Genomic DNA, 14,718 nt, shown 5'->3' on the forward strand with positions numbered 1-14,718 from the left:
TATTGCTCTTGCTCAGAGAATCTGTTTGTTTGTCGTCTCCTACAATGACTTCATCTTGTCATCCAACTCATCTGTGTCCCTTTGTATGTCGGCTTCACAGAAACTTTCAATTTATAATTCACTCTCACACTGTTGCACCAACTGTGCGACACAACAAAATTAAAACCTTAATGGGGAGATTGATTCACATACCTTCCCCCTGGTAGAGACCACTTCAGCACCTAGTATTATTTGACACAGGGAGTTCTCCACTTTATACCCTGAGACTTCTGCAACCTCCTTTTGGGGTGACTAGATCTGGTTAGCTGAACAACGTCAATCCTGTAACAAATTTCAAACATCTGAACCTCTAAGTTGGTCCAGTACCTCTGCCATTACTCCCCACTTATTTGTTAATGGTATGGTTCCTGCCCCTCTTAAAGACACCACAGCGAATCCCTTGTTCTGGAAGCCAGGAGCAGATTCCTTGGTTTAAAAAAAGTTATTACCAATATCGTTACTTTCTTTTGCTCTTAGCTGGTGTAAAGGTTTGTAGCAAAACCACTTTCTCAAGGACACTAGGGCATGATTGAAGGCCATCACACAATACAAAGACAGAGCCTCTACCGATTATGGATGAGCTGAAATGGGAGCAGGAGCCAATGCTTTGTTCTCGTTAGATCTCTCTGCTGTCGTCCACAGTTGAGTACTCCATCTTGGGGAATCATGTTGAGGCTTTGGGCATCGGGTGCTAGGCCCTAAAGAGGTTCATATCATTCTTTACAGGCTGAACACGTATCGCCAGATTGGGCAACTTTTCGTCCAACACATTGCATGCAATTTCAGAGTGACTCGTGGGTCCTCAATCTCGGCCCATTTGTTCACCAGCTATGTAATCCCGCTTGCTGAAGCTTTACTTGAGAAAGGTGTTAGAGCATTTATGTGTTCTGACGACACCCAGATCTTGCTGTGTTTAGACAGTTAACTCTCCCCTCACCTCACATTCCACCAAACCTTGCCTGTCTATAGCAGTGGCTGGGTTGCAATAAACTAAAGTGAAACGCTGAGAAGACAAACGTTCTGCTTATTAATTGTCATAATGACTAATGGCTTGATGCCTACTAGCCTTCGGAGATGGGCACTCTTCCACTCTTTGCTCAAAATGTGTAGAGCTTGAAAGTAAAGATCAACAGTGCTTTCTCGGTCTGGCAAGGTCTGTGAGTCGTGTCATTGTGCATGTATCATATTAAACGCCAGAAAGAGATTGCCTCTTATTTGACACTAGAAAGCAGGCGCCTTGTAGCAGCAGCATAGATTGGGTCCAGTTTGGACTGGTCGAACATTCTCTACTTACAGTTTCCGACAGTCCACAAGAATGTTTATTTTGAGAGCCGAAAACATGGCCAAGGCCTTCTTCTCAGTAGTGGAATGTCTACATTCAGCCTCCGGCAAAGCCCTAGATGCAAAGGCAATCATGACTTGCTTTCCGATCATGCCGCTGTTTCAGTTCCACTCCTGGGCCCTTGTCTCTGGCATCCGTAACAACGCAATGGGGCAAAACTATGTAGACTATGAGCATTCACAAGACTCTCCATAATATCTGCAAATTCTTCTCGTATTCCCTACTCCACACGTAGTCTGCACCCTTCCTCAGCAGGGCTCACATGGCACAAGTAAATTAGGTACAAACTGAGAATAGAATGTTTCTCACCAAAAACGTGAGTGCCTCTTCTTTCTTTATGGGCCTAGGTATTTCCTGTATCGCTTTAATTGATTCATCTTTGGGGCAGACCCCATCAGCAGAGAATACGTGGCCTAGGTAGCTTCTGACCAGCACATTTGTATTTTTATCTGGGACTTTAAATCTATTATTCCTCAATGCTCAATTTCATAGAGAATATCTGTTATGGTAATGCTTGCCAAATTTTAATAAAGAATTACAAAAACATAATAAGTCCGTTAAATTATAGGGTTAGGTTTGATGAGGTCATACTGATACATTTTGAAGCTTTACAGATCAGCTCTGGATAGGGAGTCCTCTCTGGCAGGGCAGAGCGGACCTGCATGAAATCTCACCATATCACGTAAGGGCAGCACTGAGCGGGTTTAGATGTGTAGCAGGGTAACTCCTGATGTCCTCGAGGACAGGCTTGACCTTGAGCATGGTAGATTCTCTCCAGCTCTTGAGACAATTTAGTTCTTTCGAGCCATTAGCTGGACTGAATAATTTTTACTTAAAGCTTAACCAACGTGTGATGAGACAGGAAGGAGTATTTTGACCTAATTGTCCTGTGATAATGTGTTGTCTTTTCTATTTTCTTCCCCTTCACAGACACTTGAGGACGTGAACATCGGAATTCCAGAATGGAGAAAAGGCGGGTTCCAAGACAAAAAGGAGAAGTGCAGTGTTCACCTGAACCAGTAAGAGTTGCACTCCCTTCTTCTCCTATCCATAATGTGCCTTCTTCAAGATCCCAAACTGATGCTCAGAGGGACTGTGAGATGGAACCGCTATCGGGGAACGCACCTAACATGATCCTTTTATCTATGTTGGAGCAGTTAGAAGCCAAACTGGACAAATTGCAGAATACCCTAGAGGACGTGCCGTCAAGAGTCGCTGGGCTTATGGAGCAAATCTGGATAGCAAAGGGTCTAGATCACCTTGTAAATGGGGGTTTGTCTTTGGAGATGGCCGGTCCCGTGGTGGTTAGAGATTGTCCTCTCAGCAGGTCCCCTCCGATCAATCTTTCAGTCAGGGCCAAGGAGGTGAACCCATGCCTTCAATCAACATCTTCACCTGGTCGTGATCCACAGCCGAATCAGTGTCTTCAACCTACGTCTCCTCATGGGCATGAACCACAGCAGAGCCAGTGCCCCCAACCTCTGTCTCCGGTTTCCCCTGGACCACGGCAGGACGGTACTGTCTCCAGGTACCCTCCTCCAGATGTTCAAGTCATCTCAGGTGAGCCAAGCCTTCGTCTTCCACCAGTGTTTGATGATGGGCAGGAACCACAGCAGGACCAGTGCATACAGCTAGTTTTCCCAGTTGAACAGGAACAAGAGGAGCACGTGAAGAAGGAACCATTGTATGCAGATAGTTGGGGCCCACAACAGAACGTCTGCCTGCAGCCACTGTTTCATGAGGGACTTGAGCCACAGCGAAACCACTGCAGCCAAACAGTGCTATCAGATGGGGAGGGAACAAGTGAACTCCTAAAGCAAGAGTTGTTGTGGTTTGAGGGTGAGGATCAACGGCACAACATCTGCAGACAACCAGCATTTCAAGAAGACCAGAGTCTGCAGCTCAACACATGTCTGCAGGTGCTCTCTGATGCACATGAACCACATCAGAACTTAAAGACCGAACCAATGCACCTTGAGGCAGTCAGTCCAGATCGCGGCTATAAGCTAGAACCACTGAGTCCTGAGGACTACGATCAGAACTACAAGCAAGAACCACTGGGCCCTGAGAACCGAGATGAGAACTCTGACCTACAACCAACATGTGCTGATGCACAGGGCCCATCTGGATCCTCATCCTTCCTGCCACAGAATGCTGCTGATACTGATGGAGCTATCGCTAGAGACCCACTGGAGAGAGGAAATACAGACGCAGATGGATTGCTGCCCAAAGCCATCCCAGGTATTTGGTTTGTACTGAATGAACATGCAGAATGTCGAGTAACTTGTACAGTTCTGAGGGAATGTAGCATAAAAGATTTCCAAAGTTGATGTTTCCATATTTTTAGTAAGACCTGCAGGGGGCATAATCTGAGTTTTATGGAGTGGCATCTTTGTGGGGGCCTTGAGTACACCAGAAGCGGTCATGTACCTAGTATCTCCTTTATTTTCGCAAAGGAGTTTCTCCTTCCCGTTATGTGATAGGCTAAGAATTGGGACTCTGCACATGAAAAATGAACTGAATTCTGATATGTGCATGAGACGCCCCATTCCGGGCTCAGGAATTATGTGGCAGAATCTGTGATTTCAATCCAAGCACCGCAATACTCCTCGTCCCCTGAGTGTGAGATGAAAGTGAGGTGTTATTCACAGAGTGTAATATTGCCCTTTTTTTTTGCTAGTGCAAACTAAAGCACTGATGGGGCTGGGTCTTTGTGATGTTCGAGTGCACAGAATATAAGAGGATTTCTGGGTCAGTCAGGGTCTGACGCTTAGAAGGGAAGGAAGGCAGTGTGAAGAGGACAAGTGATCTGTAATTCAGGTCTGTAGTGGTTGAATGGGTAGGGTAAGACCCGCTTCACCCAGAGCCTTCGATAAGAAGTGGTCTTTTTTCTGAAGTGTGTAGGTACTTGCAAATAGAACTGGGGGGCCTGCAGGTCAGAGAGGGCCGGTTGTATTATAACATACTACATCATGTAGAACAACGTACAAGGTCAAGGGAGTTTCAAGATTAAGTGTGGTCTGTAGGGTTAGGTGCACAGTACAAGGTGTTCTGAATATCAAGCTGGGTTAGTTGTATTACCGTATACAGGATTGGGAGATATATTTTCTTATGTTTATTTTATCTAATATGGGCTCCATTATAAGGCCTCAGCTGTGTCTCCATAATGTTTCCTATTACATTTCCTTCACTTTTTCCTCCCTTTAAGTCAGCAATATCCGCGATTAAAGAAACTCTGGTGAAGGGTGGGTGAAGTAAATGGTGATTGCTCTGAGTTATGTGGAATTACTGTGGAGATTTGGCATCTGATTCCCTCAGTAATTCCAGAGTACTATGATTGCATAATATTATTGGTTCTGTGATCATGTTTGTGCGAATAATAGCTTTACAATATCACATGTTTCTTTTGAAGCCCAATTTATCTTTATTCCTTCTTTATTTAGCTATTGTGTCTCAGCCCCTCTTTAGACATTTCAGTGCACATTACAAGGACCAAATCATGCAAATGTCCGTCTCTCTGCACAAAATGGTGCAGTGCAGTGTGTTGCGATAAGCTGAAAGCATAGCCCTTGCAGCATCTTCCACTTTGAAAAGGGCCATGAAAAAACCCTGATTGACCAATCTGTTCATCCTCTCTGCTTGGCCATTACTCTGTGGGTGATGACGACTAGCACATTTATCTTAATACCAGTTCCATCAAAATACTGCTTCATTTCGAACAAGACAAACTGTACACCATTATCCGATACCAATTCACACAGAAAACCCTCACTTCCATGTACAAACCATACTTTCAACCAATTTGACATGTACTCCACAAGCACAATGGCAAATTTCTGATGCACAGCAAGCATCTGAACCAGACCTAAAAAATCTTTACATTCATTGGCCTGCACTCTGTCAGGAAAACCCACTTCTGTCATAAGCAGAACACTGTATATCATCCTTTTATCATTTTACAAACAGCTGGTAACTCTCTAATGGATTTTACCACATCCCTGTCCATGGCAGGCGACCAGTATTGCATTGTCAGTCGTTTGTTGTTGGATATCACACCTAAATGTCCTTCATGGCTCTCCTCTGACAGTATGAACTTGGCCATCGGTCTGCAGTTCACACAACAAATCGCTTTTCTTTTGGCTATTCTTTCCTCATGAAATGAATCACTTTCAATAAAATAGAATCTTCATCCAATGTCTTTTGCCCACAAACACGCACACACACACTCTTTACCCGGCCAACAAATACTTGCTGCAATACATTCCACATCTTCGCAGTCATTCTCTTTTTTCTCATGTTCCACATCTTCCTGCCCTCAGGGCAGTCAAGGCAAGCAATCAGTATTTTTGACCCTCTCGCCTGCAGTGTGTTCATTCTCAAAATGATGTTTCAAACTTAACCTCACCAACCTGGCAGTAGCCTGCTGGTGTACACATTATTACCATTCAAAAGAGGTTGATCATCAGTTCATATTCTGAACTTGGTCCCACATAAGGATGACTTAGCCAGGTCATTTATAGATTTATTTCTGATCTAATGAGTGAATTTTCGGTTGAGATCAGTTTTTGTCTGTCTCTGTATATATCTTTTAGACATTTCCCTACTTCCGTCCCACAGCAGGGAAAGGTCATCTGTATCCCCGATCCAAATCAGCGTATGGTTTGTCATGTTTTCATTTCGTGATGTCCAGACCACCCGTAATGTGCCCGGGTTAGGCCCGTTTAGCGAAGTGGCTCATTTCATATATTGTCCAATGTTTTACAGGATCATTTCTGCTGTGACCTTTTGCACATATTTGCATGCACGACAATGTTGGATTTGTTTCTCTGAAACTACTTTGTTTACACATCTAGCTTCGTACAACATTATCACGATGCCTCGAACACCATGTACAAGGCCTCTTGACGCACTATGTACAAATGTCATCTCTATCTTCATTCACGGAGTGACAGGGCTATCTACATATCTATAACATTGTCTAATCTATACGTACATCACAAGATGCTTTCTATTATAAATAATGAGCATCCCATTAGATTAGTAGAGGTGGCGCTACAGCTGACACCCAGGGTCCGTGCAGGCTGAGACTTCACTATGCAGCGGACTGGCATCTCGGTGGGGGGTGTTCAGTTTGTAACCAATTTGTGGCCTGCATTCTCTCCTGTCATGTCCCTTAGTGGGGATTCTTGGCTGCACACCCACACACACTCTAGGTACACGCAGAGTAGGGAGTGCGTAGTAGGAGTACGCCGTGGCTAGGGCGACTGCCTCCGGAATCTGGGGATCACGGTTCGATCCCAGGGACCAGCGGCAGATTAGCCCAGCACCATGTGACTCTGGACAATAGCTTGCTTAATCTTCCCGACAGCCCCCAGCGCCTAGAGACCCTTACGGGTGATTGTGCGCTTTACAAATGTGGATTATATTATTTTGCTGCCTTGCTCATATGCCTGCATATATACACGGTTTTAGCACCATGGTAGAACTATATCTACTATTTACGTGCTTGTAATCACTTTCAGCTGCTTCGGTCTACAGATTTCTGCAGCTTATGTATTCTATACAAGAATAACGTTGGTTCAATAAATAATTGAAAACGTCCCACTGTGTATTCTCTGTATATTTCTCTGAGAGCAAGTAAGCTTGAGTGACTGAGCAAAAGGTTCTGTTCTGTTTCCAAGATCCCTGAGGGGTCAGGGCTCTCACGTTCAGTGGTTGCCAGAAACCATTTGCTTCCTGGTAAGGTTAGGGAGTCTTATGGTGGCACTGTGAGCTAGCTGGTCTCTAGGCCAACTCATCCTGCGGAGGTGCCCGGAACCAGTCTAGGCACCTCATCCAAAGTTTATGTTGTCCAACAAACGCGCAGGTCCTACGGATTAGTGGGAACTACACCACACACCTGTTCCTTCCACCAGACCACAAATACATTTGCAGAGCTGGGAGAGCAGGTGCCCATTGCTGTTCCTGAGATTTGTCTGTAATATCTATCTTTAAATGTGAAAATATTGTTATTTTGTCAAAAGTCATGGTCCTAAGCATCCATGTATAGTCATATGGAGATATTGGTCTATTGCAAAAAGCGTGTTCTTATGCTCTTAGACCTTGCGTATGTTGTATGCATAATTAGCAAGATCACATCCTGGGTAATTGTCAAATATGATTGTCTCCTGTGTATATCTTTTGTAGAAAATTCTCTCTATCTATACAATGTGATGGGAGGCTCTCCACAAGAATCAGCAATAAATGGTTTTAGTTTATTGCTGTGCTTTTCAGTGAGCTATTGTTGGAGGGCACTATACGCCCCCCTTGTTCTTGCATACATTTGTTACAAGGTAAAAGCATGGTAGAGTAGAGGGTAGTGTTTTACACAAATGAAAATGTTGCCATTCCCATTTCACAACAATCCGTATTTAATAATTATTGAAAAGCCTTTTGTTCATAATTGGAAACAATCATTAAAACCACATTCTTGCCCCTTATCGGATGACATTGGTACTTATGTCGTCATTACGTAATGTCTTAATGGCCTCCTTTTGTCCATTACTCAAGTCGGATCTGATTCTTCCCTTCTTGCCTTGACTGGTGAACAATTTATTTGAACAAGTCTTTGGCGACCAAGTCACTAAAGACATCCAGATTATCATGAGGCAAGGAGGAGTTATATGTAGCTTGCTTTTTGAAGCGAGTTAGGCTTCCCTGATCTATCTGGGCCTCCTTTCCAAGCAACGCTTCCCGCTCTTTCGTTGCACATATATTTCCATTATCCAGACCAGCCAATGTCATGGAGTATCAGTGTCTCTTGAACACAAGTCATGTTTTCTGAATTGGGCTTCCCTATTCTCATGTTCATTGGCTTGGGTCTGATTTTATGTTAATATCTTAGAAACGGAAATATGTCAATTCTACATGAACTGTAATCTAAGTCCCTACTGGGGCAGAAGTATAAGCCACGGTTCTGGATATTTAGTTCATCCACTGTCAGTTAATGTTGGGATGATTTAATAATCATATCCCGCCTTGTTCTATCACCTTTCTCTTCCTATGGGGTGAGTTATCTTTTTGTCTTCCATTTGCTCTTGCCTGTCTTTCTCTTCCTCTGTTTGTGCCTCTTGCTTTTGTTTTTCCTTTTTTATGATATTCCATTGTCCGTCCTTGTCTGACAAGTAGGTTTGTTTCCTAGGTAGTTGCTAGCAGAGTCGTCTGAGTCACCTTCTGATCTTGATTCTTCTGTCAGAAGTTGATGTCGTCTTTGTGTCAATCAAATTTTGACTGCTCTCCTTACTTATTCGTATCATCTTACAAAGTTTAAGACTCTTCCAGGACAGTAGTCTTGCTTTTCCCTTTAAAATTTCCTCTTTTGTAGCCTTTACCTCTTTCTTATCACTTGTTCATCATTCTCATTGTCCTTAAGTTCAGCTCTTATTTTCAAGTGCAACAAATGTGAGGTTGGAGAACTCCATCGGACTGCAGACTTAGAACTGTAACAAAAAAAACAAGTTAGCAGGCCTTTTCCATCTATGAACTCATGATCTGGAACAACATCCCTGCATCCATCAAGACCGCCCAACATTGCTCCCGTTTAGGAAAGAGTTGAGGACTTCCTTCTTTAAAAATAATTTATGCTCATCTTTGGCCCTAGCTTTAGGTTAGGTTTGCAGTATAGAAATAACATATACATACATACATAGAGAAGCTGGCCTAGCCTACACTAACGTTTGAATACTTTTGAAAAAACTCCTGTGAAAATGTTCATGGGAGAGTTGAGAATAGTTATCCCATCAGAGCACCCCTGGCATCCAGTTAAGATTTTAATGTTGTCTTATCAAGAGTAAAAAGGCCACCTTTTAAGCCACTACGTCACTGCAAACCTTAATGTGGACAGTTGTCTACCTAGTAGCAGTCACTTCCTCAACCAGTTAGCAAAATACATGCCCCATAAGTAGATGAACAGTTCCTGCAAGTTTACAAAGACAAAGTTAAATATGCATCCAGTGTTAAACATGCACTCATGCTCTGCATTATCAGAATTGAAAATGTATGAAAAAAAGACTGTTTTTTGCACCGGCACAGTTTAGCATATGGTTGTCTACACAAGCAGAGACTAGGGGTGGGCGGAATTTGCGTAGTCGTGTTACGCAAAGCTGTGCGAAAAAAGTCTCAGTGAGCGCGCAGAATTCTGCGAACACGCGGAATGGCTTCTTCCGCTCATTCACAATGCTTTTTCCCTGTTCCCGAATGCTGTTTCCATGCTCGGGGGGAGAATATCTTCCAAACACACATTTTGAAAGTGTGAGCAAGTAAACAATTCTGCGAAGCCGCGGATCTCGGAAGTTTTGGCAATTCCACTTTCTCCGAGGAATGCGAAATTACCCAAATTCCACAAATGCCGCAAGTGGAACTGAATTTACCCACCAGGCCTAGCGGAGACTCCACATAGAAATACTACAGTCTGAGTCCACGTGTGATAAAAATGCAACCATGGCTTTTCTACCCAACATACCTCTAGTAGATATTTGTAAAGTAGAAACATGTGGTTCTGTGCATCCTTCTCAAGGTGCTGGGAGGTGGACGGAGCAGCTCCGGGTCAGTCGAAAAGCCAGGTCTTGAGGTCCTTCCTGAACATGTGGAGGATCGGGGAGCGTCTGATGTAGACCGAGAGCTTGTTCCGGGATTTAGCTGCGATGTAGGAGAAGGCTCTCCCGCCGGTTCTGTTTCTGTGGATGCAGGGACCTCTGCCAGGGTGAGGTCTGTGGAGCAGAGGTTCCTCTTGGGTACGTGGACATCATACTCGGTCATTGAGGTATGTAGGTCCAATGTTGTTCAGGTGTTTCTAGGTGTGGGTGAGGAGTTTGAAGGTGATCCTCTTCTTGACGGGGAGCAAGTGGAGGCTTCATAGGTGTTGGGTCATATGTTTGTGGCGTGGTGTCCCTAGAATGAGACTGGCCGCGGCATTATGGACCTTACCGATTCTTTTAAGTTATGGCACAACCTGTGATGTGCCACAGCTTGCTGCAAATGGAAAATGTTACTCTCTTGCAAATACTGTCAGCTTGTCATGTTGCAGGCTCACATGCATCACCCACTTGCTGTATGGTTGGAAAGTATATAGGTTGCTCAGATTAAGCAGTTTATTGTTTTGATTTTACAATGTAAGCAGTTGTACTCCGATGGAGAAAACAACACAATGATTTTAATTGGAGTCTGCGCGCTGATGCATTATGCCTTTCTGGTATGGGATTACGAGCGTTCACTACATGTGAACGGTAGACCTACACGCAGCAAATGATTGTTTACAGGTAGTAACATTTTCCTTCCTTCCTGGATATTACTGTCCACCTTTCTCATATTATAACCTTGCATTTCTTTCAAGAAATATTTCCCATGTATAATTCTCAGTGTTCATTTCATTCTGCAGCACAGCAGTCGCAGACAGAAAGTATGAATGGGAAAGAGAAACGTAAAGCTTCTGGAGGACGGAAGAATTTTGCTTATAAAATGACTGAAAGAAAACACCAAGGAATACAGAAGAGGGAGAATTTTAACAATAAAACACCACTTGCAAGGCAGAAAAGAATACGCAACGGCCTAAGAGCTTATGCCTGTGTTGAGTGTAAGAAGACATTTACTGGAAAGACGCGTCTTTTACTGCACGAGCAAACACACACAGATCGGTATCCCTACACTGAGCATGAAATGAGGTTTGCTGATAAGGCAACACATGAAAAAACTCACAAAGGAGAGCGGCCCTTTCACTGCAATATCCGTGAGAAAAGTTTTACTCAGAAGGGAAATCTTCTACAACATCAAAGCGTACACACAGGAGAGAAGCCTTATCACTGCACTGTGTGTTCCAAACCCTTTTCTCAGAAGGTGACCCTTGTACGGCATCAAAGAACTCACACAGGAGAGAGGCCTTATCACTGCACAGTGTGTTCCAAGTGCTTTGCTCATCAGACAAACCTTGTACTACATCAAAGAACTCACACAGGAGAGAGGCCTTTTCCCTGCACTGTGTGTTCCAAAAGGTTTTCTCGGAAGGCGTACCTTGTACAGCATCAAAGCGTACACACAGGAGAGAGGCCTTATCACTGCAACGTGTGTTCCAAGGGCTTTACTCTTAAGACAGCCCTTGTACGCCATCAAAGCATACACACAGGAGAGAGGCCTTATCACTGCACTGTGTGTGAGAAGAGGTTTTCTCGGAAGGAGACCCTTGTACGGCATCAAAGCATACACACAGGACAGATGCTTCATCAAGAGCAAGAGCTTTAATCTTAAGGCACGCCTGGTACGCCATCAAAGAACACACAGGCAAGGGCCATGACGCTGTACAGGATATGGAAACTGCTGTAAACAAAAGGTGGTGCTCAGCAGCATCAAATAACACATACAAGTAGGAAGCCTTCTCAAAGCACTGCACAAAAACCTTCATTTAAAAAAAGAAATGTGATCTTTTACATCATCTAAGAATCTACAGCTGAAGTTAGACCTCCTATGACATCTAACGATCCTTCCGGGGCGAGATCCTCCTTGTCCTCTGAATGTCAGAAAAGTTTTGAGTTAAAGGACAAACTCTAACGTTCGCAGCGTCTCCAAACAGAATGTAGCTTCTTTAACGTCATTAACGTCCCTTCACCAAGCCACGAACTTCACAGAGGCTGCTTCACTGCGAATTAAACCTGTCAGACTCTCATGAAATGTGTGCAGTGTTGAGGACATGTTACCAAGTGTGGATCATAAACTATCCTGATAGACATAACTTCTGGGATTCAACAAAAAATTATTGAAAGACCTGAGCACATGGGAAAAAGAAACTAGGAGAAGAAATAGGAATCAAAAACCACTTGAGGACAAAAAATGTAAACTCCTTTCATCACTAAAGCAGGAACTTCTACTCCCTGTCAGTATCTTCAGACCGGCTGTGTAAATATTCTGTACAACCCATCCAGCCTGAGAGATCAAAAGAGGATTCATGGCTGTCCAGATTCTAACAACTTACAAAGGTGGCACCAACCATATCATTCTGCAGTTTCAACTGCCGAGACCGGTACACAATTCATAATGTTTTGAGATGGTTTATTCTGGTGAGAATTATTTTTTTTTTAATCAATTTTATTATCATTTTGAAAAACAAACAAAAAGACAGCATACATCTTACACAGTAAAGCCAATTCCATCTCCAACAGACAGTAAAAAACCCAAATGTGTGGGTAGGAGTATTTATGCAAGCCACCCAAGCTGGAAAGCAGCACCCCGTTACATGGTACTGCCAAAACTGGCAATTTAAAACAGTAGGTTCAGCCATTTGCCTCAAACTCTAAGAAACCTCGCGGGACAAACATGTGTCTCAAAGACGGGTTCCTCCTGGGCCGCGCAGCAATCCACTCCCTGGTGCCACTTTCGCAGGGTAGGGGGGTTGGGCTGGGCCCAGGCCACTGCAATATCTCGTTTAGCCACAGCGACCGCCGTTCCCAGAAAATGTTTGTCCTCTCTTGAGCCGTCCAAACCATCAAATACACCCAGGAGAAGACGTAAGGGATTGTGGGGAACCTGCCGACCCAAGGTCTGTGTGAGCTCAGATTCCACCTCGGACCAGAATGGGTCAAGGCCTGGGCAAAGCAAACAATATGATAGAAGTCGGCCGGAGTTTGACAGCTATTCTGGTGAGAATTAAATACCCAAAAACGAACTTTCACATGCAATACAAAACAAAGCAGATTGTCAGATAAAGACACTGTAAGGAGTATTTCATCTCATTCTGTGATGTGTTTTGTGAGGTCAGTTGTGTCCTGTTCTAGTGTGAGGGGTGAGATTGACATCTAGACAAAGGACACTGTCGCAGTGAGCTGTTTGCCAAGAATGTCTTATTTTACGCAATAAATCTTTGCTAATAAACCAATCTGCCTGCCTGTTCCATGTGGTGATGAGACGGGAGATACTTCAAACTCATCAGTAAGTTCAGAGTGTCTGTTTTCTATCTTGGTGATTACTCTGTCCCGGAAGAGGGTGGGGAGGAACGTACGTGCCCCTGCAGCCCTTCCACCACCAGCCCCTCAGATGGGAGGCATTCCAGTGTGTAGTTCGCTCCTTCACTGTGTTTATTAGAGTAGTGCAAGCGTTACAAGTACAATTTGCACTGTTGATGTTTCCAAAGACAACTTTTGACGTTTAATAGTGTAATTGCTTTGGGAACACCTTTGACCCTTGAACCTTTTCCTTCACTGAGCGTAATGATTGGTTTAAAATAGTCTTGTGACTCTGGACTCTGTGTCTTTTGTGAGCGCACAAGGCTTGCCTCCAAACCATTATATCGAAGCAACAGCACTAGTGTATGGAGTCGTGAAGCATCCTGGGGAACGCTGTGTGTCCCCCACAAGATCCACCCATGGTCATCAGTGACCATGAAGCAAGGGACAGACAGATGCCTGTTGCGAGGCTTTGTGCGAGGCTCCTCTGGGGTCACTCAGACACCCGTTCCCAGGTCTCCACCCACATTTGGCCATGTGCTGGAGCTGGTAGCAAGCCCTGGATCTGCAGTGACGTGTGTGTCTCCAGGAATGTACTAAGTGGTAATGGTGGCATGTATGTGTGTGCAATGATGAGACGCCCTGGGTGCTAAGTGAATGTTGAGACTAGGAATTGGGGGCCTCAGCTGAAGCTGTGATACTGGTTTATTGTCAAGAGCAAGCCAGCGGGTCACAAGATTGTTACAGCTGCGTTGGCACATTTACGACATATCAGCCAGACATAAAACTTTATTCTGCTTACATAGGCCATAAAAGTACTAGGTACAAGCATCTGAGACTCAACATTCATGTAATAAAACATAGTGATATTTTTGCACCACATATTTGTCCCGCACAGTAAAATCAGTGTGAACGGCACCACGCACACTGCAAGAGGGTGCTGCTTCTTTCCGCTGCTTGAATAGAAGTTCTACTAGAGCGGCAGCTTCCTCAACGCGAATGGAAAGTTTATCAAAATGAGTGCTAGTGCCCATCCCCGAGCACCTGCTTTGAGAAATCTGGCTTGGAGATGGTCTAGTGCTGGATTTTCCTTGCTCACGCTCGCCAATTCACATTGGTGAGCGCGAGCAAGGAAAAGTTTTTAATTCCTCCAAGTAGTCCGCGGAGTGCGGAATCTCCCCAAAGTCAACGAACAGCACGGAGTTCACCGCCCAGGCCTAATGTGTATGTATCTGTATATAAGTGTTGAGAGAATATTTTTTTGACCTGTCATGTCAAGAATGTAAATTTTTAGTAAGCACATATAGGTGAGAATAATGCTTCTTTTTCTATTGCTGAGTTTGCACAGCAACCAATGAACAGTAAACTTAA

The 14,718-nt window shown here is 44.1% G+C and overlaps 1 protein-coding gene across 1 annotated transcript in view; it reads left to right on the forward strand.

The window, feature by feature from the left end:
• Positions 1-13,186, forward strand: part of LOC147736838 (uncharacterized) — a 37,215-nt gene extending 24,029 nt beyond the window's left edge. The window contains exons 2-3 of the mRNA XM_086953524.1: positions 2,312-3,622; positions 10,797-13,186. Of these exons, the coding sequence (XP_086809650.1) occupies positions 2,344-3,622; positions 10,797-11,653 (2,136 nt within the window). The 5' untranslated portion in view covers positions 2,312-2,343 and the 3' untranslated portion in view covers positions 11,654-13,186. The remainder of the gene's footprint in view (positions 1-2,311; positions 3,623-10,796) is intronic.
• The last annotated feature ends 1,532 nt before the right edge of the window (positions 13,187-14,718 follow it).

Source organism: Lissotriton vulgaris, chromosome 1_2, assembly GCF_964263255.1.
Source record: "Lissotriton vulgaris chromosome 1_2, aLisVul1.2, whole genome shotgun sequence".
In the NCBI taxonomy this organism is placed as follows: domain Eukaryota; kingdom Metazoa; phylum Chordata; class Amphibia; order Caudata; family Salamandridae; genus Lissotriton; species Lissotriton vulgaris.